General features: G+C 46.7%; 1 protein-coding gene across 4 annotated transcripts in view; it reads left to right on the plus strand.

Annotated features, from left to right (window-relative positions):
• The window catches only part of LOC119957425 (phosphatidylethanolamine-binding protein 4), a 581,902-nt gene that overhangs the window by 311,344 nt on the left and 243,240 nt on the right, over nt 1-27,318 (plus strand). For all 4 annotated transcript variants that reach the window (XR_005458803.1, XR_005458802.1, XM_038785482.1 and 1 more), the window contains exon 5: nt 19,249-19,294. Coding sequence is in view for 2 of the 4 variants with exons in the window: in XM_038785482.1 (XP_038641410.1) it covers nt 19,249-19,294 (46 nt within the window). In the remaining 2 variants the exon portion in view is untranslated. The remainder of the gene's footprint in view (nt 1-19,248; nt 19,295-27,318) is intronic.

Below are 27,318 nucleotides of genomic sequence, written 5' to 3' on the forward strand. Positions count from 1 at the left end.
GCTGGCAGTTGGGGGGCTGTAATAAACTCCCAACATTTTGATTACCCCCTTCCTGATCTCCACCCAGATTGCCTCATTGTATGAGCTTTCTGAGATGTCCTCCCGCAGTACGGCTATAATATTCCCCTTAACCAGTAATGCTACCCCTCCACCCCTTTTAAATCCCCCTCTATCTCTCCTGAAACATCTGTATCCTCCAACATTCAGTGCCAATCCTGCCCTTCCTTTAACCATGTTGCTGTGATAACCACATCATAATTCCAAGTACTAAAAAATGCTCTAAGTTCATCTGTCTTACCCGCTATACGTCTGGCATAGAAACAAATACTCTTCAAACCACTGCGTTTGAGCAACTAGGGCGATGTTCTAATATTTTTGTTTCGGGCAGCACGGTGGTATAGTGGTTAGCGCTGCTGCCTCACGGTGCCGAGGTCCCAGGTTCGATCCCGGCTCTGGGCCACTGTTCGTGTAGAGTTTGCACATTCTCCCCGTGTCTGCGTGGATTTCATCCCCACAACCCAAAGATGTGCAGGGTAGGTGGATTGGCCATGCTAAATTGCCCCTTAATTGGATAAAAATGAATTGGGTAAACTTAATTTATTTAAAAAAAAGTTATTTTTGTTCTCTACTTCGTCTTCATGTATTCCATCTTCAAGGCCAATGACGCATATGAGCTTGACACCAAAGAACTGGGCCGGAATTCTCCGGTTGTTGCGATTCAGTTTTTCCGCTGGTGGCACACCCCAGCCAGTGGGATTCCTGGAAATGTGGGAACCCCCATTGACAAGCAGCGGGAGTAGAGAATGCCGCCGCCAGCGAACAGCGCACAGCAGAGAAACATGTGGCTGGGGGTCCATAGAAAGCATCCTATCGGGCTGCATCACAGCCTGGTATGGCAACTGCTCGGTCCAGGACCACAAGAAACTTCAGAGAGTCGTGAAATGAAATGAAAATGGCTTATTGTCACGAGTAGGCTTCAATGAAGTTACTGTGAAAAGCCCCTAGTCGCCACATTCCGGCGCCTGTCCAGGGAGGCTGGTACGGGAATCGAACCGTGCTGCTGGCCTGCTTGGTCTGCTTTAAAAGCCAGCAATTTAGCCCAGTGAGCTAAACCAGTCCCTGCTGGAGCTAACACCGCCCAGTTCATCACACAAACCTGCCTCCCATCCATTGACTCCATCTAAACCTCCTGCTGCCTGGAGAAAGCGGGAAGCATAATCAAAGATCCCTCCCACCCGGCTTACTCACTCTTCCAACTTCTTCCATCGGGCAGGAAATACAGAAGTTTGAGAACACGCATGAACAGACTCAAAAACAGCTTCTTCCCCACTGTCACCAGACTCCTAAATGACCCTCTTATGGACTGACCTCGTTAACACTACACCCTGTATGCTTTATCAGATGCCAGTGCATATGTACTTATCTAGTGTTGCCTTATCATGTATTTTCTTTTATTCCCTTTTCTTCCCATGTACTTAATGATTTGTTGAGCTGCTCGCAGAAAAATACTTTTCACTGTACCTCGGTACACGTGACAATAAACAAATCCAATCCAATCCAGAGAAACCAGTCCCTTTATTTGGCGCACATCTCAGTGTAAATCTATCACAGTACATTGCAACTTCAAAATAATTTGTCTTACTCTGTTTTGACCATAGTAAACCAGAAGAAAATATAATGGACATTTTTTTAAATAGGGATTTGCAGGAACATTGGCATAATTAATGGCATAACATACAGGTGTACTGTATTTGTTTTTGTTTTTGTTCCTACTCTTAATATTTGAGTTACTTGCAATTTTCCTTTCTTTCTTGCAATGTTATTTTCTGCCCAGCATCTAATTATGTTATGCTGGGAAGCGAGAACAGATAGCTGACGACATTCGCTCCTTTTCAATGCATCCACACAGGTGAGATGCCGACGGTTAGGAACTCAGCAACTTGAACAATCTACACAGGTCTGGATGCAACATTCTTTGTGCCCCAGACAATGAAATAAACTTACAGCTCTGCATGTTTTTTGCGATGTTTAGCGATGGAGACTTGTTAGCAAAATGGAAGCCCATGCGATTGAAGGGACAGTGGCAGCATGGAAACAACTTTGGCAAAGGGACAGAGCAGTGAGCAGCAATGAATAGCTATTCGGAGACAAATATAGATTGGTAGTCCCTGGGAGTTATTCAGACCACTATCCTGAATGATATTTATTAATCACCTGTGTACTTGGATATACAGGAGATAATTTCAAAATTTACAGCAAATGCAAAACTGAATAAACATCAAAGATGATCGTACCAGACTTCAGATTTGACTGGACAGATTGGTACAATGGGTAGTCATGTGGCAAATGAAGGCCATAAGACCATTTTGGCCATCAAGTCTGCTCCACTATTTGATGAGGCCATGACTGAACTGATGTGATAATCCTCAACTCCACCGTCCTAACGTATCCCCATAACCATTGATTCCCTTACTACTCAGAAATCTGTCTCTCTCTGCCTTGAACATACTTACTGACCCAACCTCTACTGTTCTCTGCGGTAAAGAATTCCTCCTCATCTCTGTCTTAAATGGGTGACCTCTAACTCTGAAATTATGCCCTAGGTCCGAGACTATCCCACAAGGGGAAACAACCTCTCAGCACCCTTGTCAAGCCCCCTGAGAATCCTATATGTCTCAATAAGGTTGCCTCTCATTCTTCTGAACTCCAATGAATACAACCTACTTAACCTCGGCTCAGAGGAAAATCCCTCCACACTCAGGATTGACTGAGTGAACCATCCCTGGACTGCCTGAGAAAATGTAGAACGTGTGGCATGGTATATTTTGATAGGAAGAACGAGAGAGTTACTGAATGTACAATTTTAAAGGGAGTGCTGGAATAGAGAGCTGGAGATGTATGTACAAAGATTGTTGACTACAGCAGGTGTGACTAAAAACCATCATATAAGACCCTTGTCTTCATTAAGAGAGGAATAGAGTACAAAAGCAAATAATTTACGCATAAATCACTTGTTATGTTTAAGCCACACTGTTGTCCTCAGTTCTTGGCACAACACGTTAGGAAGGGTGACAGTGCTTGGGCAAGGGTGCAGAGTAGATCTACTAGCTTGGAGTCACATGAGGGAGTTTAGTTATCTGGAGAGACTGAAAGAGCGGAGCTATTTTTTTTAGAGCTAAGAAGGTTGAGCAGAAGTTCTGGAGGTACTCAAAATCATGAAGGGTTTTGGTGGACCAATTAATTAAGGAGAAATAATTTCTTTTGGCAGAAAGTTTGTAAACAGAGGACAAAATTTGAAGTGGCAAAAAGTCCGAGATGACTTGAAGAATTTCTTTGTTTGCACAGCAGATTGATATGATATGAAATGCACTGCTTAAAATGAAAAATGAAAAAAAAAAGGGGGCGGTGGAAGCAGAATTCGTAGGAACTGTTCATGAGATAATCGGATAAATACTTTTTGGGAAAAGCATTTATCGGCCTGTGGCAGAAGTGCAGGGGTTGGAATTAATGGAGAACTCTGATCAAAGAGTGGGCAGAGCCATGATGGCTCGAATGGCCACTTTTGTGCTTAATCATTATAATTCTAATAAAGCCATTATTAATAACAATTGGTGTGCGGCCAAAGGAATCCTGCCATGATAATTTGTGGAGCTCTTCTCCAGGCTGTTGAAAGGAAGAACTTTTATTGATACAATCTTTCACAACCTCGCGCTGTCGCAAAGCCTTTAACGATTAAATACTTTTGTAGTGCAGTCACTGTTGTAGTCACGGAACAACTAATTTGTGCACAGCAATCCCCCACAAACAGCAATGTGAAATGGGCTGGATGACTTGTTTTAGTGATTTTGGTGAGAGATAAATGTTGGCCAGGACACTGGGTCGAGCCCGCCTGCTGTTGTTTTACATCCACCTGAAAGGGCAGACTGGCTTCTTGTGTCATGTTCCATCGAGAGGACGGCACCTCCGGCAATGCTGCAATCCCTCAGGACTGTGCTGGGAGTGCCAGTTTAGATTTTGTGCTCCGGATTTTCTCATGGGGCTTGGAACCACCAGCTTCGAACACGGATGAGAGTGGTGCCGCTCACCTTGCTGTCAGATAGTACGGAATTACACAAAACAAGGTGGAGTTCTGAGAGATTAAACTGGAAGTAAATACCAAGCGCAACAAGTTTGCCGAGTCTGACAGAGGCTTGAGTTCACAGATTTCAGCCATGATTGTCGCGCAGTTCATTAGCTGAAGATCTCCTCTAGCTGAAGAGAGTTGGAATGATAAATCGCGTTGGTGAAATCTGCTTGGTTGATGCAGCAGTATATATATATGTGCTGAGGGAAAATGAAATGGGATATGATTAAAGCTATTCATCTTGACATTCTCTGGCTTTTAACTTTGCACTTTTATTGCAGTAAGCTTTTAAAACACGAATGTACACTGTTCGAAGAAAGATCCAACGACTTATGGAGAGAATTTTGCTGGGTGAAGTGCACTCCATTTTATTGTGAGAGGTCATTTGATACTTCAGTTTATTCACGTTTATCCAAGCAGCTATTTTGTGAATTGTCTCTTCAGCAAAGAAGTAGAATGCAACTTCTCAGCAACTTCTTTTGACTTTTCTATCTTGTCGTTTCTAACCTTTCCTTTGGGTCAAGGATGTGAAATTTCTTTGCTGGTCAAAACTGGTCAAAATTCAGATTGCAACCAAGCTCTGGTGATGAAAATGCTGCATTTTCTCCCGATGCTTGGCTTGCAGCTAAAAGCCAGCGCAGCTCAATGTCCCTACTCAACTGATTAGCAGCACCGTCTCAGCCGTTTCCATTTACTGCGAGACATACACAGTCAGTTTGTGGTATGTTGATGAATTTGGCAGAATCGTCTCCGCAATTCTTGTGACATGACAAATCTTTCTGCATTCACAAAACTTTGAGGCTTTGTCTGCATTTGAAGGTTTTTGGGCTAGAGGGTTTCGGGGGCAAGGGTGAAGTCAAGAGCCACAGATGATCCTATTTGTGTTTTGGTTCTTCTCTCTGCGCTCCACTGATGTTCATGGCTTTACGGGGATGTGTTTTGCCTTTTTCTCCCAATATTGCATTATACTGGCACAGTATGGATAAACTTAAAATTAAAGTATAGTGATTGTTCCTTGGGAAAACGTCACCTCTATTTACTTAAACTTGTTTCTGATAGTCACAGACAACCTGTGTTTTGATGGAGTGGAAACCTTGCTGTAGGCAAAGGAATTGTGTGTAGAAGCCAATCATGCTGCAAGGGTGACATCCTGAAGTTTAGGAATCTTGCCCAGAGAAATAATGCATTGTCTTTTCAACAACATGTTGCTCATCTTCATTATATATCTCTGACCAAGATGACCTCCCATAATGCCAGTCTGTATGGCTAAGACCACCATGCCAAGGAATAGCAGCAGAAGCTCTGTGACAGAAGGAATGGAGCCAACACGCCACCATTTAAAACCAGTTCCTCATCACAGATCCCACAGCCCGTCACCCGGCTTCAAACTGCCACACCAACATCGGGCACTTCTCAACCTTTTCCGCACTGACCAAGGCCTTTGTGCAACAAATCAGCACAAGTGGGGTCTTGCAGGGAACTAGGAATGCAACTGTGGTGCACCCCAATCAATGACTCACTTCATTGACAAAATTCAGTGGAGGGCACAAAGAACTCCATTTAACCACAATTGCTTGGCAGGGTGACCACACACACTAAACAAAACAGTTGATCTTAGATGAGGTGAATACCCACTGTCAGATATCAACTGCCTTGCCTGACTCAGGTCTGGGGCGTCTGTTTCAGATCTCCCACTCAAAATAATTGGAGTCATGTCATCGTGAAGCAGTTGCAGGATTGTGATGCAGTTTCTTAGATATCCAAATCCCTGGTACACAATTCACAGAGTCTCAGAATTTACTGAGTGAAATGCTTTGGTCAGGTCGATAAAAGCAAAGATTTTCTGATGTTGGTCTTGAGCTTTGTCTGGGAATCCATCCACTGGAAGGCCTGAATCCACACTATGTCTTTGGGAGAACATCCTTCGCCACACGAGGTAGGCAATTCAAGATCATACATATCAGGATTTTCTCTGCTATGGGCCAGAGGGGAATACTTTCCACAGCATGATGCATCTCCCTTCTCGAATATAGTTACAATTGTCGAATTACGTGGGAGGGTGTTTGAAGGCATCGGCTGGAAAACCATCAAAGTCACAGGCTTTGTTGTTTGTTATCCATTTGATTGCTTGCTGCAGCTCTTGTATTGATGGTCAGTCACCCATGACTTCTACTACACTGGGGACTGATACTGGGGATAGCCTGGAGCTGCTCCTGTGAATTTATAGTTGTTCTTTCCAGTGTTGACAAATGGCATTGTCATCCTTACGAAAGGAGAAACCATCCTGTTAGAGAAGGGGATTTTGTCGATTTGACCCTTGGTCTAGAGATGACCTTGGTAGCTTCAGAAAAGCCTTGTCTGTCATGACAGTCAGCATGCTGTTAAATCTCTTGGGATTTCTCTTCCCACGACTTGTCCTTTATCTTCCAGGTTTGTCTTTTGAGCGTCAATCAAGCTTTGGAATGCTGCCGTCTTTACTTGTGACCTAGGGTTCTTCTACGAAGGCCACTCGCTTTTGTTTCTGCATCGTTTTCAACGAACCTGTCCTGGTGCCGATAATGCTTGGACCCAATGGTCAGGGCACAGAAGTCTAGCTGAGATGACTTAATTGGATCCCACTTTCTGAAATTGATTTGGATGTGGAAAGATTTTACATCTTGGTTGCGCGCTGCGCTTGGAATTCCTCTCTTTGGTGGAGCTGCTTTAGGGCTGTGACATTGATCCCCTTCCTCTTGGGCTTTTGATCCTTGCAGTGATGTCAATTTGGAGTCTTGACAGTTCACGTGATACAATTGGGGTTCTGCTTTCCAGACAGCCACTCTGAGATAATCCATGGGTGCTCCAACATTGAACATTCCAAGTTACAAAATTTAGACCTTTCTTTCTTTGACCACAAAGATCGTGATCCCTCAGGGTTTAGTTCTCCAGCCAGGAGCACAGTAGCACAAGTGAATAGCACTGTGACTTCACAGCGCCAGGGTCCCAGGTTCGATTCCCGGCTTGGGTCACGTCTGTGCGGAGTCTGCACGTTCTCCCCGTGTCTGCGTGGGTTTCCTCCGGGTGCTCTGGTTTCCTCCCACAGTCCTAAAACGTGCAGGTTAGGTGGATTGGCCATGATAACTTGCCCTTAGTGACCAAAAAGGTTGGGAGTGGGTTATGGGGATAGGGGGGAAGTGAGGGCTTGTGGGTCAGTGCAGACTCGATGGGCCGAATGGCCTCCGTCTGCACTGTATGTTCTACGTTCTAGGAGAGTGGGACAGCCTATTTAAAAGGCACTTTTCCCAGCTCCTTGCCCATTTGGGGGGTGAGCAGAGGCAATCGTGGAAGACCGCTCATTCACAGATGCTGCTGCCCAAAGACACCTCTTTCCCAACACTGGTGTTCCGTGACCTTGGGATGCATCACCTATGCAGATTCCTGAGTCGTGATTCACAGCTCTCTCCCCATCACCAACTCTCCAAATCTTGCTTCTATGCCTCTGAAGCCCAACCTTCACCCTGCTCATCCGCTTCAATGCCCTCTGAGTACTTAATTTGCTGACAACACTCAGCAGGTCAGGAAGCATTTGCCAAAAGAATCATAGTTAATGTTTCAGGTTGTTGACTCTTCAGTGTTTGCGCATTTTTAACCTGATTACTTAGTTAATATGTGAATTATAGAGATAGCCACTGCATTTATTAAACCTATTAATATCTCTGACTAAGTCCCGTTGTAAGCATCCTTGGTATCCTATTTGAGCTGGAGTTTTGGTTTTGTTCCACGTATGATCCATTGTCATTCCAATATTCTAACAGCTTTGTTGAAATTGCTTGTTTTTTGCCTGGTTAAATTTTCTTTTTTGTTTTATAAATTTAGAGTTCCCAATTCATTTTTTCCCGATTAGGGGCAATTTAGCGAGGCCAATCCACCTAACCTGCACATCTTTGGGTTGTGGGGGTGAAACCCACGCAAACACGGGGAGAATGTGCAAACTTCACACGCACAGTGACCCAGAGCCGAGATCGAACCTGGGACCTCAGTGCCGTGAGGCAGCAATGCTAACCCACTGCGTCACCGTGCTGCCCCCTAGTTAAATTTTCACAGAGGTTGCCATGCCACTATTTTGTCCTGTTTCATATTCCATACATCATCTTCATTTGAAGATTGCTGTAACTGTTTTGGAAAGTTTTTGTTTGTGCTTCAGGATGTGTAAAGTCAAAGTTAATTTTTTTCTCTTTCACAGCACATCGCTAGTGTGTCATGGCAAACAAATCACCATTGGTTCGAGAATTGGACATTTGAACCGGAATTCTCCGTCATCGGGATTCTGTGTTCCCGCCAGCAGCTCACCCCTGCCCGTGGGTTTCCAGGTGGCGTGAGGTAGCGGACAATGGGATATCCCATTGATAAATGGCGGGAACAGAGAATGGGGTGCCACAGAGAAATACAAAGCTTGGGGACTGGAGAATCCAGCTTTACTTTGTTATGTCGTTCAACCTATTTGTACCAAGCTTGAATGAATGCAAATCTGTTTTCTATACAAGGTTTGGTGCATTCCTTTTGCTCATGAGCCCGAACTAGCACATAGCATCATAACAATGCAGCTTAATAGAAATGGCGACGAGCTTTCTCTTCAGTGTTCCAGAAGCACACCGTTCAAGTTTCCCCCCAAAAATCAATGATCTCTTCAGATGTTCTGTCAGAGCTTAAGTCCTACATGGCACACTTGTCAAAGTTACAAAGGTATTTGTTCATCCTCCATAACAGAGGCAAAACCTCCTAATGGTGCTATTTGTGGTTCCTGTTTGTTTGTGTGTGTGAAGTGAGTAGATATCGTTCAGAAATTGGAATTTTTAACGTAAAATGAAATTGCAACTTTTCAGATTTGTACCTGTGATTCAATCTTGTGTCAGTCGTGATGATAGAATCAGGATGTTTTCGAAGGAGAACGGAATCTTGATTACATACCTATTATACTTTGCCAAAAGTTGTCAAACATATATAAGATGTGCTGAACATCAACCCTGTATTGCTAGCCAACAGCTCTGGGGCACATTGATGGCATTCCAGGGGATCTAGGAAAATTAAGCCATGGGCTGAGGAAAGAATAAATGATAAATATCAGGAAAATATTCAGATTAAAGCATTCACATATAGGTGTGGAGAAGCAAAGCGGGAAGAATGAAGATTTGGCAGCAATAAAGTACTCAATGAAATGGCAGAACTGGCTGAGTTGTACCAGGATTGAAAGTAACCCTGTGCAGTGGGCTTGTGAACGGAGCTCGGATTTTATTTATTTATTAAAAGCAAAATTGTGCAGATGCTGGAAACCTGAAATAAAAATGGTACATGCTGGATAAACTTAGCAGGTCTGGCAGCATCAATGGAGAGAAACAGAGCTCACGTTTCGGATCGAAATGATCCTTCTGAATAGTTATTTATTTAACAACTCCAAACCGTTCATGGGCAGTGGGCGTCGCAGACTTTGCCAGCATTTATTGCACATCCCTAATTGCCCTTTATTTAGCCAATTCTCATTTACAATAACAACCTGCAGCGACAGAAATTGAACAATATAATTCACTTAAACACTAAGACCATCAAATACGAATGAGCAGTGGGAGAAAATTAAAGTCTATCCAATACAAGTATCAGTCAACAGAGCCACAACCTTTCAGCGGAAGACATCCACAAGTAATAAAATGAGTTAACTTCAATTTGAGTTGCATCTCATTCCAGTCACAGACAACTCCAAACCGTTCATGGGCTGTGGGCGTCGCAGACTTTGCCAGCATTTGTTGCACATCCCTAATTGCCCTTGAGGGAGCAGTTAAGAGTCACTCACATTGCTGTGGGTCTGGAGTCACATGTTGGCCAGACCAGGTAAGGAAGCAGATTTCCTTCCCTAAAGGGCATCAGGGAACTAGTTGGGTTTTTAAGACAATCGACAAGGGTTTTATGGTCATCTTTACACTTTTTAAATTCCAGGTTTTATTGGATTCAAACTTCACCATCTGTAGTGGCGGGAATTGAACCTGGGTTTCTGGATTACTAGTCCAGTGACAATATCACTACGCCACCACCTCCCCAAAATGAATTACGATGAAAGACTGTTGTCACTCTTGGAGTGACCAATTGGATCAAATCACATGTCCTCAGTTTATAAGAAGAGAGAGTAAAATGTAACAAACTTTTCACATAGATAGATGTTTTCATAAGCAAGGTTCGATAAGTTAACAGAAGTCAGGGAGTTGGTGCCTTGGGTGCAATGAGGGCCAGTTAATCAGGGAGTACAGGTCATAGTGATGGATCTGAAAAGGGACACCGTCACAAATCTTAATTGCACAGTGAAGAGGATGTCAAATCCTGGTTTGAAAGACAGCCAGGCTTTGTGGCTACCTTTCTGCTGCCTCTGGTGCTTTCTTCCGCAATGCAGGCCGAGCATCAATCCCATCGCCCATCTACCTCCCACCCATGCCAAAACGCAGTAAGCCTTGCCCATGCTTCCCCGGCCGCAGCAGTGGCCACTGTTCACCGGACCCCAGATCCTGCACCCCAGTCACCCGCATTTGACGTTGCCTGTATCGGGAGCTGGTCCCCTCCCCGGTGCACACACCAAACCTTTGGTTGCCGACATGGCCCAATGCTGGGGCTCAGCCCCTGGGTGTTTGAATGTTGGCTGCTGCGTCTGCGGTGTTGCCTCGCGCAGTGTTCAGGCATCACATCAGGTCTGATTGTGATGTTAGGTAATGACCCAACATTCTAAATGGCATGCCTAGCCATGGGGATCTACTTGGGAGGTATGAAGTGCTCACGTAGCTACAGTTGCAATTTCCTGTTGGCAATAGCCATATTCCACACGGCCAGAGCCTTCTGCGGTCAGTGGGAGTTATAGGTGGTCAGTGGGGCAGGAGGGCAGGGGCTGGCATTGCCCCTTTAACTGGACTACATGATCCAGGGGTTGGCATGGCGGACGTGTGGGAACTGAGACTCCCATCTCCCTTCCCCCTCCCAAGACAGGGGCATTCCCCCCCCCCCCTCCCCGATGGCAGCCCACTCCTTCCGAGACAGCAGCCCCAGTGTACCCGTACTCATTGCTTTGGGTCCTTGTAGCAGACCTTCCTCCAGATTCATGTTTTCAAAAAGGAGTACTAATCGACGTCCGCACGATCACTTGCTAGCGAGGCCGTTCAATCATGAAGGCCATTAGATAGGGAATCGCTCCCGTTAATTATATGGAGATTGGGACCCGGGTTCGAATCCCGGCCCTGGGTCACTGTCCGTGTGGAGTTTGCACATTCTCCCCATGTCTGCGTGGGTTTCACCCCCACAACCCAAAAGATGTGCAGGATAGGTAGATTGGCCACTCTAAATTTCCCCTTAATTGGAAAAAATAATTGGGTACTCTAAATTTATCAAAATAATTTTAAAAAAAATAATATGGAGATTGGGCCTGAGTGGTGATTATTGGTTTCTCACCACACTAAGGCGGGATCCTGATTTTGGCAACGGGAGTGGGCCGGTTAGACCGCAAACTGACCGATTATCGATTTAGGCTCCTCTTGCGATTTAACGCCTCGTCGCTCTCTCGCGTAATTGCAATGCAGCCATTAAATCGCACCCATTGTGTTTAGCTTTAGTAAGGTGGAAAGTTAATGGGAGGAGCCAGGGGCTGAAGCAGTCAGGTGTTGAGTTTCTGTTGAGTTTACATTGGAGATGTGACCATCCAAGCAGCATTTTGCCAAATGCTGGGAAGTTAAACAATAGTTTGACACGGGCAAGAATGTACAAGCTGGTTCCTGAAGGACCTCTCTCTCAAAGTGGTTTATTTAAGATATCCCTTTATAGCAAATATGCTTTGGTTATCTAACTGTATTTAAAAGTGGATTTTGACCTGAGGTGGGTTTTCCTTGATTGGAGATAAAAGTTAGGTGTTAGTCTGTCCTTGTCATTGTTAAGCATTGTCTAACGGGTAGTTGTAAAATATTTCTTTGAATGATGTTCAAGTTATTTTAATCCTGTGGTAGTCATAATGTTTATTTTAATAGATCATATCCCTATTGTGTCTGGAATTACTCCTGGAGTCTAGTAACCTTTCCTCACAGTCTTACAAATTAAATTAAATATTGGGGTTTCTTTCCGGTATCCGAGCAATTGTTGGAATTTGGTCTGGAATCGTAATACCATTAATTGAGTTCAGCAGAAGGCCACAAAATGCCAGCTGTACCACAGCAAAACTGAGTTGCAAGCTACGAAAAATAGAATCAGTTTTACTTGGAACTTGAGGAAATCATTATAACTGCTCTCTGGACTGGATTTGAACTCATTCATCTGATAAAAGGACAATCTTGCAAATAACTGATTTATTTCTGTACAGTGAACTTCACTGTATGTAACCTGAGAAATGAGATATAGAATTTCTGTCGAAAAGATAGGAGCATTTACTTTCCACCCCAGGCTATCCAGTTTTGGTTCTTTCCCTGCAGAATTCTTTTTAAGGGTAATGTGCAACATTATAGATGCCCAGAGATTGAGACCAACATAAACATGTGTATACTTCAATAAGGAGAAACATTTCAGCCAACAAATAATTGTTGTCAACATTTGGAGATGAGTTCGCCATGCTCTCAAAATGACATTGCCGTGTGTGCCAGTGTGGTGCAGTTAAACAGATCAAATGGTTTCATTCAGGTAGCAGGCAGAGGAAAATCATACAAACACACAAAGAATTTACTTTCACTTCCTTAAAGATGGCAAAGTGTCAGGTTCTGGCTGAAAACCAGCGTGCTTCTTCCCAGAAAAACAGCCAGGTTTTCACTCCAGATCGTCTGACACTGTCAAAAAAACAGTTAAAATCAAAGAGCCCCATAGACACAGGAGAACCCCCCCTCCACACAGATAAGAGGAAACCCATCACGGACACAGTGTACCTCACCACTCATGGATAAAGGGAATCCCGACCCTACAGACACAGGGAAGTGCCTGCCTCACCCCCACAGATAAGTGAAACACCCAAAGACACAGAACACCCCCCCCCCCCTTCCCCACTCATGGATAAGGGGAGCCCCACCCCATCCCCAATGGTGGACCCCAGAGGGCACTGCTAGGGTGCTGGATGGGCATGTTCCTCTTCCCCTGCCTCCCTGCGGGGGCTGTACTTTCCTGTGCGCCCCCAGCAGGTTCCCTGTGCCAGGTTCACGTTTTTAAAAAGGAGCTGTAAACCTTGCCAGTGTGCAATGTGAGGGGATGATACGGTGAGGAAGCCTGTTGATGAGATTATAATTTACTGAAATGAGTCGGGAACCTTGTTACATCACTGGTGAGAGGCAGCAAAAATGAGTAATCGAGTTCTCGCTGGCGCGATTCTTGTGATCTGACTTGTGGGTTTGTGCTCCTGATGCTGGAGAAAAGTCTTAACCACTCTTGACGAGCAGTCTGTCAGATGGAGAGCAGCTGACCACTTGTTCGCTCTGTAATGAACTTAAATTCTTACTGTCTTTTCAGAAATAGCTTCTATGTACCAAGTGAATCAATAGAGGTGTGCATGGAAATGTTTCAGGGATTTAAATATGATGGCTAGTTAGCATGTTATTTGAGCGCAGGATCAATTTGATAATGTGTGATTGTGTAAAATCACACAACCAGGGGCTGGTTTAGCTCACTGGGCTAACTCGCTGGCTTTTAAAGCAGGCCAGCAGCACGGTTCGATTCCCGGACCAGCCCCCCCGGACAGGCGCCGGAATGTGGCGACTAGGGGCTTTTCATAGTGACTTCATTGAAGCCTACTCGTGACAATAAGCGATTTTCATTTCATTTCATTTCAAATGAGTGATGATGAATCAATATCTGCCTTGCATCCCTCCCGATGCTTAATGAAGTCACAGAATTATCGAAAAATACAGTGCAGAAAAGGCCCTTCGGACTACTGAATCTGTACCGCCGCATGCAAGGTGCCTGACCTGCCAATCCTCATCCCATTTGCTAGCACTTGACCCAACAGGGGCTGGTTTAGCTCACTCAGCTAAATCGCTGGCTTTTAAAGCAGACCAAGCAGGCCAGCAGCACGGTTCGATTCCCGTACCAGCCTCCCCGGACAGGCGCCGGAATGTGGCGACTAGGGGCTTTTCACAGTAACTTCATTGAAGCCGACTCGTGACAATAAGCGATTTTCATTTCATTTTCATTTCATTTCATTTCATAGCCTTGAATGTTAAGGCATGCAAAGTGCTCATCCAAGTTGTTTTTAAAGGATGTGAGGCAACCCACCTCTACTACCCTCCCAGGCATTGCATTCCAGACCATCACCACTCTCTGGGTAAAACATTTTTTCCTCAAATCTCCACTAAACCTTCTGCCCCTCACCTTGAACTTGTGTATCCTCGTAACTGACCCTTCAACTATGGGGAACAGCTGCTCCCTATTCACCATGTCCATGCTCCTCAGAATCTTGTCCACCTCGATCAGGTCACCCTAAGTCTTCTCTGCTCCAAAGAAAGCAGCCAAAGTCTATCCACCGCTCTTCATAACTTACGTTCCATCCCAGGCAACATACTGCTGAAACACCTCTGCACCCACTCCAGTGCAATCACACCCTCCCAATAATTCGGCGACCAGAACTACACACAGTAGTCCAACTGTGCCCTCACCAATGTTCTATATAACTCAACATGACTTCCTTTCTTTTGTAATCTATGCCACGGTTGATGAGGCAAGTGTACCATATGCCTTTTTCACTGCCCTATTAATCTGCCCTTCTGCTTTCAGAGATCTATTTACAAACACGCTAAGGTCTCTTTGTTCCTCAGGACTCCCCAGTGTGGTGCCATTCATTAAATATTTCCACGTCAAATTGCTCCTTCAAAGTGTAATACCTCACACTTTTCAAGATTAAATTCTATCTGACCATCCAGTCCATATCTTCCTGTAACCCAAGACTCTCAGCCTCACTGTGAGCCACCCAGCCTATCCATGTGTCATCCACAAACTTACTGATCCTACCCCCCACACAGTTACCCAAGTCATTTATATAAATGACGAATCATAGGGGACCCAGCACAGATCCCTTTGGAACGCCACTGGACACTAAAGCGGCCGTCTATCATCACCCTTTGTTTCCTACAGCCAACTTTGAATCCACCTCATCAAGTTTCCTGCATCCCATGTACATTTGCCTTCTTAATAAATCTCCCATGTGGGACCTTGTCAAATTCTTTTCTGAAATCCATGTAAACTACATCAACTGCACTACCCGCATCTACACAATTAGTCACGTACTCAAAAGATTCAATCAAATTTGTTCGGCATGACCTCGCTCTTGACAAAGTCACGCTGACTATTCCTGATCAAACCTTGGCTCTCCAAGTGGAGGTTGATTCTCTCCTTCAGACTTTTCTCCATTAGTTTCCACACAACTGACGTGAGACTCACTGGCCTTAGTTCCCGGGCTTACCCCTCCAGCCTTTCTTAAACAGTGGGACCACATTTACGGTTTCTCCAGTTCCTTGGCACCTCTTCCGTGGCCAGAAAAGAATAAAAAATTTGGATCAGGGCCCCTGCAATCTCCTCCCTAGCATCCCACAGCAACCTGGGACACAATTTGTCCGCACATGGAGATTTCTCCCCTTTTAAGCCTGCCAATACCTGCAATACCTTGTCCCTCCCTCTGACAACTTGCTCAACAACCTCACAGTCTCTCTCCCCAAGTTCCATATCTGCCTTTTCATTACCTTGGGTGAAGACAGATGTGAAACATTCATTTCGCGCCCTACCAATGTCTTCTGGCTCCACCTACAGATCCCCTCCTTGGTCCCTAATAGGCCTTGCTTTTTCCTCAGTTATCTTCTTCCCATTGATATACTTGTGGAATATCTGGGATTTTTTCTACTTTTACCAGCTAGAGATTTCCCATATCACCTCCTTGCTATCCTAATACTTTCTTAAGCTCCATCCTGCACTTTCTGTACGCCACTCATGGCTCTGTTAATTTGCTCCCCTTGTACTTATTAAAAGCCTCTCTCTTCCTTCTCATTGTATCCTGAATATCTCTGTCATCCATGGTTCTCCGGGATTGTTACTCCTTCTATTACCCTAGAAGGAACATGTTGGACCTGTACCCTCCCCATTTCCCCTTTGAACATCTACCACTGCTCTTCTGCAGATCTCCCCATCAGTAATTTATTAATCTACTGTGGCCAAATCCTGCATTATTTTACTAAAGTCTGCTCTCCCCTAATCCAAGACGTTTTCCTGCAATTTGTCTCTTGTGATTGCTATCACTAAAATGCTCCCCAACCATCACATCAACCACCTGTCGGGCTGCATTCCCCACAATAGGTTGAGCACTGCACCATCCCTTGTTGGACCCTTCACAGTTGAGCTAAAAAGTTCACCTGTGTACATTTTACAAACTCTGTTCCATTTAAGCCCTGAACACAATGACTATCTCAGTTAATGTTGGGCAAGTTGAAATCACCCATATAATCACCCTCTTGTTATTTGCTCCTCAATTTCACACTGACTGTCTTGGGGTCTATAATAAACACCGAGCAATGTGGCAGTCCCTTTTTTATTCCAAAGCTCTACCCAAAAATCTTCATTTAATGCCACCCCAAAGATCTCGGGTGCAATTCTCCCAGCCCCGCGCTGGGCCGGAGAATCGCCGCAACTGCGCCACGCCGCCCCGACGCCGGTGCGTTTCTTCGAGGTGCGGAGAATTGGTGCCATTTTTGCCGGCGCAGCACCGGTTGCGGGCCGCTGTCCGCAGCCAGGCCGCCGATTCTCCGGCATGGATGGGCTGAGCGGCCCATGGAATTCATGGAATAAACATTGTTTTGTGTTTAAAAACCCACGGGCACGGTTCTCCCAGAGGGGGAGAAATCATAAGGCTGGCGTCAAATCCGGGCGGGTTTGACGCCAGCCCCCCCCTCCCCGACCGGGAACCGATTCTGGTCCCCGGTCGGGGCTAGCATGCCGCCGCCGTAAACTCCGGCATCGCGGGCTTAACGAATTTCGTTAAGCTCGCTTGCCAGAGTTAGCGCCGGCTGACGCGTCATATGACGTCAGCCGCGCATGCGCGGATTGGAAGACTCCAACCCGCGCATGCGCAGATGACGTCATCGCGCATTTGCGCGAAACCCACGCATGCGCGGGCCGGGATGCCGGAGTTTACGGCGGCGGCGGATACAGCGGGGCGGCGGAGGGAGAAAGAGTGCGCGGGCATCGGACCCGCTGCCCGCGATCGGTGGGCACCGATCACGGGCCCATGGCACCCTTGGCACGGCCGTGGTACTGCCGTGCCAATCGGTGCCATGGTTTTAAAAATCGGGACTTTACGGCCGTTTTTACGAACGGCCAAACCAGGTGTGTTTGCCGTTCGTAAAAACAGCTGTAAAGGGCTTGGACTTCGGCCCATCGGCCAGCTGAGAATCGCTGCTGGCCGTAAAAAAACGGCGGCAGCGATTCGTATCGGGAGTCGGGCGTGGGGGGGGAGAATAGCGGGAGGGCGTCGGGCCAGCGTGGCCGTAAAATTTTACGAGCCACGCTATTCTCCGCACCGTCGTGAGTGCGGAGAATTGCGCACCACGTGTTTAAAACTAGCTGGCTCACATGGCTTTACAAAACTCCGGTAATGCAAAGACCTGGTCCCTTTTCTAATTGGAGAACTGGAGAACAATGAAATGAAATGAAAATCGCTTATTGTCACGAGTAGGCTTCAATGAAGTTACTGTGAAAAGCCCCTAGTCGCCACATTCCGGCACCTGTCCGGGGAGGCTGGTACGGGAATCGAACCGTGCTGCTGGCCTGCTTGGTCTGCTTTAAAAGCCAGCGATTTAGCCGAATGAGCTAAACCAGCCGTGTGCTTCGAAAGCAACAATACATTAAAGTGGGGGTTGTTGAACTTCATGATACATTTTGGGGTTCTGAAAACGCCGCTCCCATAACAATGGCTTCTATATCATAATTCCACGTGTCAACCCTTGCCCTTAACTCATCCTTTTTACCTGTCATACACCGTGCATTAAAGTCGATGCCATGCAACCTTGTCTTACTCTCCTTAAACGTACTACCGCTGTATTGATACCGCAGTGGGTATCGCTGTACCCTCTGACTTGATTGTTTTTCTGTGATACACTGTGTCCCTATTCTGTTAACAATAGAATAGAATAGAACATTACAGCGCAGTACAGGCCCTTCGGCCCTCGATGTTGCGCCAGTTTGCAACCCCTCCCCATGCTGAATTAGTTTTAACTCCTCTCAACAGCACTAGCAAACTCACTAGACTAGCAAGGATGTTAGTCTCGCTCTGGTTCAGATGTAGACGCTTGTACAGGTCCCACCTTCCCCAGAAACGGTCCCAATGGCCCATGAATCTAAAACCCTCCCTCCTGTACCAACTCTGAAGTAATTGAGAATAAAAGTCCAGCGAGATGTAAAATGGGCTGCCAATTCACCAACACCTTATTGGCTGGGCTGGTGTGTGTGGGGAGTCAAGTGTATATTTACGGCTGCAGCTTGTCAGCCTCCTGGGTGTCAATCACAAACCCAGCAAATCCGGCATTGTTTCTCTTTGGAATCAACGTGTTCCACGTGACGCTGGTGTTAGTCCCTTAACAGCTGCTGGTCCAGGTGCGGCGCCAGTTTTGCTGTCGTGGAAGTCCAATTCTGCTCCAGCGTCAACACTTAGTCTCAGGAACGGAGAATCCCGCCATATTTGTTTTGTGGGATATTGATGGCTGCCTCATTATCCATTCATATCAGAGGTTTGGATTTAAATCCAGAGCAGCTCCATTCTCGTTTTAAGGATTTGATGTGGATTAAGTAGGGCAGACTCAAACCAGAAACCAGTTTCCCAGTGTTATGATTGGGACTGTACGGTGTGAGATATAATGAATTTAGCAGTGATAATTGGGGTTGGTGTCAGGCTCTTTGCTGAGGCAGGGAAGAGGGAGTTTCACTCTGCAGCTGTTCTCAACCCTTCTGACTGAGCCAGAGCAACAAGCCTTTATCCTCAGCGGCTGATCTAGAGTTAGCGAATTCAGACTTCGATTGTGGGGAAAAATCTGAATAACTGCCTGGATATTTAATGTTTGAAACTGCCTAATACTATGTTTTAAGAATATCTTCTCCTTCTTATTTTTTACGAACAGGGTGAAGATCTACAGGCTGGAGTGATTCAAGGCACAGTACTCTCAGGTAAACTTATATTGATCACCACTCCCTTTATGTGTGCTTTCCGCCCCCATCACAGCCACTCACCCCGATGTATCCACCCTCAGCTGAGTGTATGGGGCTGGCACAAACACTCCTCCAGTCCGATGACACAAGTATTGCTCAGTGACTTAGTCAGAAGAGGAGGTGTGCTTATTAATTCTCACAGAATAAAGAGAATATCTAAGGCTGTTCACACTGATCTTAAAGGTATATTCTCCCACTGGTATTTTTTCCTGTTGGGTCACTTCTTGCCTGCAGTCTTCCTGAATGTCTTCTTTTACAGATGCATAAAACTAAAAACAAATTCAGTGACTCATACAAAGCACAATTGTATCTGGAAAGGTGAAATTAAGCACACTGAAAATGTCTTTTTCCAAAGCCCCAAAAATTCAACAAAACAAATATTTCTCAAACATATTCTCTCAGTGCTGGTACAAATGCTGCAACTGGGTATTAACCATTATTTTAACATTATCCAAGGCAGCACGGTGGCCGAGTGGTTAGCACAACCGCCTCACGGCGCTGAGGTCTCAGGTTCGATCCCGGCTCTGGGTCACTGTCCGTGTGGAGTTTGCACATTCTCCCTGTGTCTGCGTGGGTTTCGCCCCCACAACCCAAAAATGTGCAGAGTACGTGGATTGGCCACGCTAAATTGCCCCTTAATTGGAAAAAATAATTGGGTAATCTAAATTTATAAAAAAAAATTTTTTTAACATTATCCTGAGGCGCAAAGTGTCTGATCCACCTGCCCTCAAGGCCTCCACCGCAGAGGGTGGCAACAAAGAAACCAGCTCCTCAATTTACGGAGGAGACCCTCACCCGCATGCTGGATGCAGTGGAGGAGAAGTGGGCAACAATGTACCCTCAAGCTGGCAGGAGGTCCTCCAGCAAGGTACCGAATCCCACCTGGGAGACAGTGACACCGCTGGTCAGTCCATGCAGCCTGACCAAGAGGATGGGAGAGCAGTTTCCAAAGAAGATGAATGGCCTAAATGATAAGTAAGAGTAAGTGCTCCATGTCTCTTCTTGGCACTCCATCCTTCTGTCACCCCCCAGAATATCACCCGGAGCCCACAAGACGCCACCTCGCAGGTTCTCAGCACCCCATTTCCCAGCATCATCCTCAAATGCCCCCGCCGACACTCCTCGTCAGAACCCCTTCCTGCTTAAGACGCAGTGTGCACACATGCCTGCCATCGAGCTCACATTGTCCGGATTTGTGCAAGTGAAGATAGCCCACAACCAGAGAGAGAGAGAGAAAACGGGAGGTGGAATGCCAACTCTGAGGATCCTGACTCCATTCGTGAAGAGGGCCAGAGCTCGCAGGGAGGGGTAGAAGCAGGCCTGCACTGAGAGCAAGGTTGACGTGGGGAAGAAAATCGAGAGGCCACTGCATTTCATCCAGATGATCAGTCTCAAGTGAGTGCTTTGTTGTCTCAATTCCTGACCAGGCAATATACTAAAACTATGTACCTTGCCCAGCAGAAATCAACCAAAGAGCCCGTCAATCAGCAGTGCCCCACCGCACACCCTCGAAGGCACTACGGAGGAGGGCACGGATGAAGTATCATAACCCGCAGCATCCACCATTGCAGTGACATACACCTCGGTGGGCGGCCATAGTAGGCAGGCTTCTGGATCACTTTCTGGTGAGCACTGCACTGCTTCTGATGAACATCAGGCAGAGGCAGGAATATCCCAGAGACTGGAAAGTCAGAGGTCTGCTGTCTCCCAGGATGCAGCTGCTTGAAATGCAGAGGCAGAGCCAGGAATGCCAGGAGGGGAGTGTCAGTAACGTTCCTGCGACTGCATGGCTGAATGGTGGAGTCCCAAAGTCTCCTGTTGCCAGCAATGAGTGGCACCCCGACCAACACTGCACGGGTGGTGTCCACAGTGGAAAGACTGGGGCAAGATGTCAGATCCACAACTGCTGAACTCCAAAGCATGGATCGGTCCCTGAGGACCAAGGCTGAGGAGCTGCAACACCATGGTTCAGACAATGGCGAGCCTCAAGCACTGGCAGTGCAGATGATATTGAGGTTCTGCAGCTCACTCCAGCTGCCTTTCCGTCCCATGGGGTAACCCAGGGCCCCACAAGCACCTGGAAGGAAGTGGAACTGCTGGAACAGCTGAGCCTTCCGCCCAGGAGAGCCTGGGAATCGCCAGCCCTTCTGAATCCTCCCTTAGTGATCCCGGCACATCTCCGGGGCAGCAGGCTGATCAGAGTGATGCAGCAACAAAATGCCACCTGAGAGTCCGGAGGAACCTGCCAAGGGCTTCTCAGGTAACAGGGCGTTGAAGACAGCAGGCTGCCTCCACTTGTGATTAGCATCCTGGGAATACACATTGATGTAGTGGGAGAGTTGGCAAAGCTAAGGAAGTGTTGAGGCACAGACAGCTCGGGGTCCTTATTAGATCACCAGAATGCACATGCAACCACATTAAAAACCATTTCTTATTCACAACTTTTAAGTTCCCACCGTCATTCGCCCTCCTCCCAGTGGTAGAGCGCTTTGCCCCATCTCAACACAGCGCTTCTCAAAGTCAAGCAAGCAGTTAGGCCCTTCTCACAGGAACCAAATCTGTTCTGGAAAGCAAGTATTACTCTGTGCTCTTGGGAATGCAGGATGGATTGAGAGCTGTATGGTTCTCCTTTATTGTTTAATTGGGAATAGAGATAATAATTAAGGCTATTGTATTTATTGCATTCAGTAGTATTGTTCATAGGCTAATCGTAAGCTATTTTTGAGTGTAAGGTTGAAGATTTTAATACTGTGTTAGTAATAAAGTTTAGTTTTTAAAATACCACATCCCTATTTCTTTGTGCAATCACTCCTGGAGCAAATCATTCTTTCCGCACAGTCTTACAAAATAAACTAGAATATTGGTATCTCGGTCCAAAATCATAGCCACTGTTGGGGTCTGGTCTGCGATCGTAATTGTCATAATATGCACCAGTATATCATGGTGCAGACACACACTGATGGACACACACAGCGACCAATCAACATGCACAAATACCGCAGCCATAATATACACCAGTATATCATGGTGTAGACACACACTGATGGACACACACAGGGACCAATCAACATGCACAAATACCGCAGCCAATCACCAGTTAGAATACACACACAATATAGGCAGAGGGCACCACGGTTCCTGCTCATTCTGGGTGCTGCCTCTGAGTGTAACAGGAACTCATCCAGCCCAGCACAGACTTACAACATGTGCTTGACAATATTGAGTTCTTTACCCGTCAGTCTGGCCTCAATAAAACTCGAGATGGATTTGTAGGTATAGTATTATTTATTTTTAATCAACTTGCAAGGCTGAGCCGCACCACAGAGATTCAGAACACACAGGCGGTCTTCTGAAGCCCCAGAACCGAGTGAAATCGGAGACAAAGAAATCTCTGCAAATATCATTCAAATGGCATCAAGTTTCACATACAAGATTCCCATAGGTCATCCTATACACCTCCTGGCCATATATCCTGATTGGCTCACTTCGCATTCCTCAACCCTGGGCCTCTTGTTACCCAGCATCCATTTCCCCACCCTGCATGAGGCTCCCTCCCCCCTTCCTGGCCATGCTTTCTGAATCCCTTTGTCCTTTGTTTGTGAGCTCACTACTATCAGACTGGCTCACATCTACATTATTCTAACTTATAGTCCTATTTTTATCACATTCGTTTGTTCAATTCCTCATGCTGAGAGAATCAACTGGTTCGGACAAGGCTTAGGTCTCTAGTTTAAGTTAGCATCATTTAGACCCACAGTCATCGTGTGTTAGTTAGTTAGAAGTAGTTAATAAAATTGAGTTGAACCTTCATCAGTGTTGGACGTGTCTGTTCATCTCTCAGGTCTACACTAGCCAACACTTCAGTAATAACGGTAAGAGCCCATGAGATCCAGGGCAATTTGTCCAGTAGTGTACCGCAGTGGTGTATCGGTGCTGGGTCCCTTGTTGATTGTAGTATACATTAGTGATCTAGACATGAATCTGGGGGATATGATCAGCAAGTTCACTGATAATTGGAAAATTGGTGGTGTGGTAAATCGCGCGAGGAATGCCCTCGATTGCAGGATGATCTATATGGACTGATCAGGTGGGCACTTTAGGAGGACTAACAAGGCAAGGGAATACACAATAAACGGTAGGACGCCAGGAAGTACAGAGAACCAGAGGGACCTTAGGCTGCATGTCCAAAGATCCCTGAAGGCAGCAGGACAGGTAGATAAGGTGGTTCAAAAGGCATATGGGATACTTCCCTATATTAACCGGGGCGCTGAACATAAGAGCAGGGAGGTTATCATGGAGCTGTGTAAAACGGGTGTTTGGCCCCAGCTGGAGAACTGTGTGCAGATCTGGTCGCCACACTGTATGAAGGGTATGATTGCACTAGAAAGAGTGCAGAGGAGATTGACGAGGATGTTTCCTGGACTGGAGAGTTCCAGCTATGAAGAGAGGCTGGATCGGCTGGGGTTGTTCTCCTTGGAGCAGAGAAGGCTAAGAGGGGACCTGATTGAGGGTTCGAAAATTCTGACAAAAATCAATAGGGTTGATGGGAAGACTTTTTGCCTTGAGTAGAGTGTGAAATAACGAGGGAGCATGGATTTAATGTAAGGGGCTGGAGATTTAGAAGGAAGTTCAGAAAAATCTTTTTCACCCAGAGGGTGGTGGGAATCATGAACTCGCTGGCTGAAAGGGTGGTTAAAGCAGGAACACTCAAACATTTAAGAAGCATTTAGAGGAGCAGTTGAAACACCGTAGTAAACAAGTGCTAGACAAAGGGATCAGAGTAGAGAGGTGTTCATGGCTGGGACAGACACAATGGGCCGAGGATCTCTTTCTGTGCTGTAAAAACTCTGTGACTGACTCTATGACACTCAAAGTGAAAATAACATCATTCAAAGGTGAAAAGGGATCTAGTACTGAAACTCACTCACACATGAGCTGAGGAGTCAGCTTGCTGGCAACAGACAAACAGGAGTCAGACTTTTTTTATAAATGTTTTTATTGGGTTTTTGAACAAAGTATATTTACCGTTATGTACACAAAATAGAATACATATATACGTACAAAAAACAAAACAAACAACAAAAAACAATAACTGGTCGGGTATTATGTGATAGCTCAACAACAGCAGCTCTGTACAATTGGCAATATTGTTTTTAGCACATAAGCAGTCATCTGTTTGTGGGGGGGGGGTGGGAAACTGGGGGGTACATATACATTTGGGCGCTGGGGAAACAATTACAGAACAATTACAAATGGCAATACGCGAATGGATCTGGTGTTGGTGTTGTCGCTTGCTTCTCCTGGACGGTTTTCGCTGCCGTTGTCGTCTCGCGATCACCTCCGCTTCAGCCGTTCGTCCCGTCGTTTGCCTGGATTTTCCTTGTTCTCTGCTCCTGTCGATGTCAAGTTTGTTATCGTTTCCTGTGCCCTCCTCCCGGCTGTCATTCCCTTGCCTTCCCCCCCCCCCCCCCCTCCCCCCCCCCTCCCCCAACTCTCTGATTCCCCTCTATTGTTCCCTGTCTCCTCCCTCTTCCCTCCCCTTCTCCTGTGGTTCGCCTTTCTTTTTTCTTCGGTTTAGCTGCTATCCCCCCCCCCCCCCTCCCCCCCCGCCCCCCCCCCCCCCCCCCACACCCTCAGGGTCTATCCCTCCCTCCCCAGCCTCGGCTACTTTCCCCTGATTCTTGGCTATCTGGCTATTCTTCTGCTTGTTCGTTGGCCACAAGCAGGTCCCGGAACAATTGGGTGAACGGCTCGAACGTTCTGTGGAAGCCATCGCCTGACCCTCAGTTGGCGAATTTGATTTACTCCATTTGGAGCGATTCCGAGAGGTCGGACAGCCAGTCTGCAGCTCTGGGCGGTGCTGCTGACTGCCAGCCGAACAGGATTCTATGGCGGGCGATCAGGGAGGCAAAGGCAAGGGCGGTCCGCCCTCCTCCCCAGGAATAGATCTGGCTGGTCTGAAACCCCGAAGACCGCCACTTTCGGGCATGGCTCCACCCTCATCCCCACCATATTGCCTCGAAGAAGGCTGTTCAGTACCCCGCAAGTCTGGGGCAAGACCAGAACATAAGGGCGTGGTTAGCCAGGCCTCCTTGGCACCCTTCACATCTATCCTCCACCTCTGGCAAGAACCTACTCATAAGGGTTCTTGTCAAATGGGCTCTATGTGCCACTTTTAGCTGCGTCAGGCTGAGCCTTGAGCACGTGGAGGTGTAGTTGACCCTATGCAGTGCTTCGCTCCAGAGTCCCCACCCTATTTCGATCCCCAGGTCCTCCTCCCACAGAGTCCCATGGTGAGCGCGTTTAGCCAGATTTCCGGCACTCACAATGCCCATCCGGTTATAAAAGAGCCACAGCTGGGAATGCGGCCGGAGACTGCACTTGGCCCCATTTTCTGCATTGAGGAGCTCCGTTTGCCAGAGCACCTCAGTGCAGAGTGATCGGTAAGCTCATTTTTAAATGGCGTCCCGATCTCTCGATGCAACCCCCAAACCCACTCCAAGCCCGACACACATTCAGGGACCCCCACCCACACTGCACAGGGCATCCCCAGCCTGATTACTGCCCCACAAAAATTACCAGCCTGGCACCCTGGTAGTGCTCTTGGCAGTGCCAGGCAGGCACCCGGGTGCCAGGCTAGCAGTGCCCAGGGAACACCAACAATGCTAGTACCTGGGTGGCACCAGAGGGCCACATGGGGGCCCTTTTTTGGCGACCCCCACGAGTGCCATTCTGTCTGGTCCACATTTGTGGAGACCAGCACTGAAAGGCGCTCGCTCGATGTCTCGGAGGCAAAGTGGATAGATCCCAATGCCCTGGTTACCTCAGGGAATTGCATATTAGAGTGAGACGAGCTGTTTCGGTCTAATATGCAAAATTGTCAAAAAGTGATCCCCCACAATGGGTGGGCTTCACATCGCGATGTCTCACGAGATCGCATTAGATTTCGCGAGGTGTAGTGAGCCGGGTAGATCCCAGGAGCAGCGCGCTGCTTTGCAGACGCAGCATGGCCAGTAGATCATGCCCATTGTTTCCAAAATGCTCCCCCACTGAAACTTCAACCACTTGCCTGCCTTCATTTCCTAAAACTCGAACCAGCACCACCTCTTGTAAGACCTTCTGCATATTGGTGTAAAACGTTGTCCTGGATGCATTTCAAGAATTCCGCCCTCTCACTTTGATTATCCCAGTTAATATTGAGAAATTGAGGTCCTCTCCTATTATTACCCAATTTCTGTTACAATTCTCAGAGAATTTCCAACATAGCTGCCCATCTATCTCCCCCTGACTTTTTGGAAGCCTATCGGAGACTCCCAGCATTGTGAGCGCCCCATTTTTATTGCTAAATTCTACCCATATGGCTTAATTTGTGGAACCTACTAAAATATCATCTCTTGAGTACTGCCGAGATGTTCTCCCTAATCAATAAGGCAGTTCCTCCACCTCTTTTACCTCCCCGTGATCATGCCTGAAATATCTATACCCTGGGATGTTCAGCTGTCAGTCCTGTCCTTCTTTCAACCAAGTTTCTGCAATTGCAATAATCTCCTAATTCCATGTGCTGTTCAACACTGAGTTCGTCAGTCTTACTCATCAGGCTCCTTGCACTGAAATAAATGCAGTTTAGCATACCAACCTCCCTGGTGTCTCATCATAACCCTGTTTGCACTGCCCGCAGGACTTGCTTGGTTTAGCCTCTATATTTGACTCCATCTTCTTACTCACTGTACTGTTACTTTGGATCCCATTACTATTCCAAATTAGTTTAAACCCTGCCAAGTAGCATGACCAAACCTCCCTGTCAGGATATTTTTCCCCCTTCAATTCAGGTGCAATCCATCCCACTTATTCGGGTCCCATCTGCCCCAGAAGCAATCCCAATGATCCAAGTATCTGAAGCCCTCCCTCCTGCACCATCCCTCTAGCCACACGCGTATCTGACCTATAACTCGCCCGTGGCACAGGAAGTAGTCCCAATATCG

Source organism: Scyliorhinus canicula, chromosome 26, assembly GCF_902713615.1.
Source record: "Scyliorhinus canicula chromosome 26, sScyCan1.1, whole genome shotgun sequence".
Taxonomy (NCBI): domain Eukaryota; kingdom Metazoa; phylum Chordata; class Chondrichthyes; order Carcharhiniformes; family Scyliorhinidae; genus Scyliorhinus; species Scyliorhinus canicula.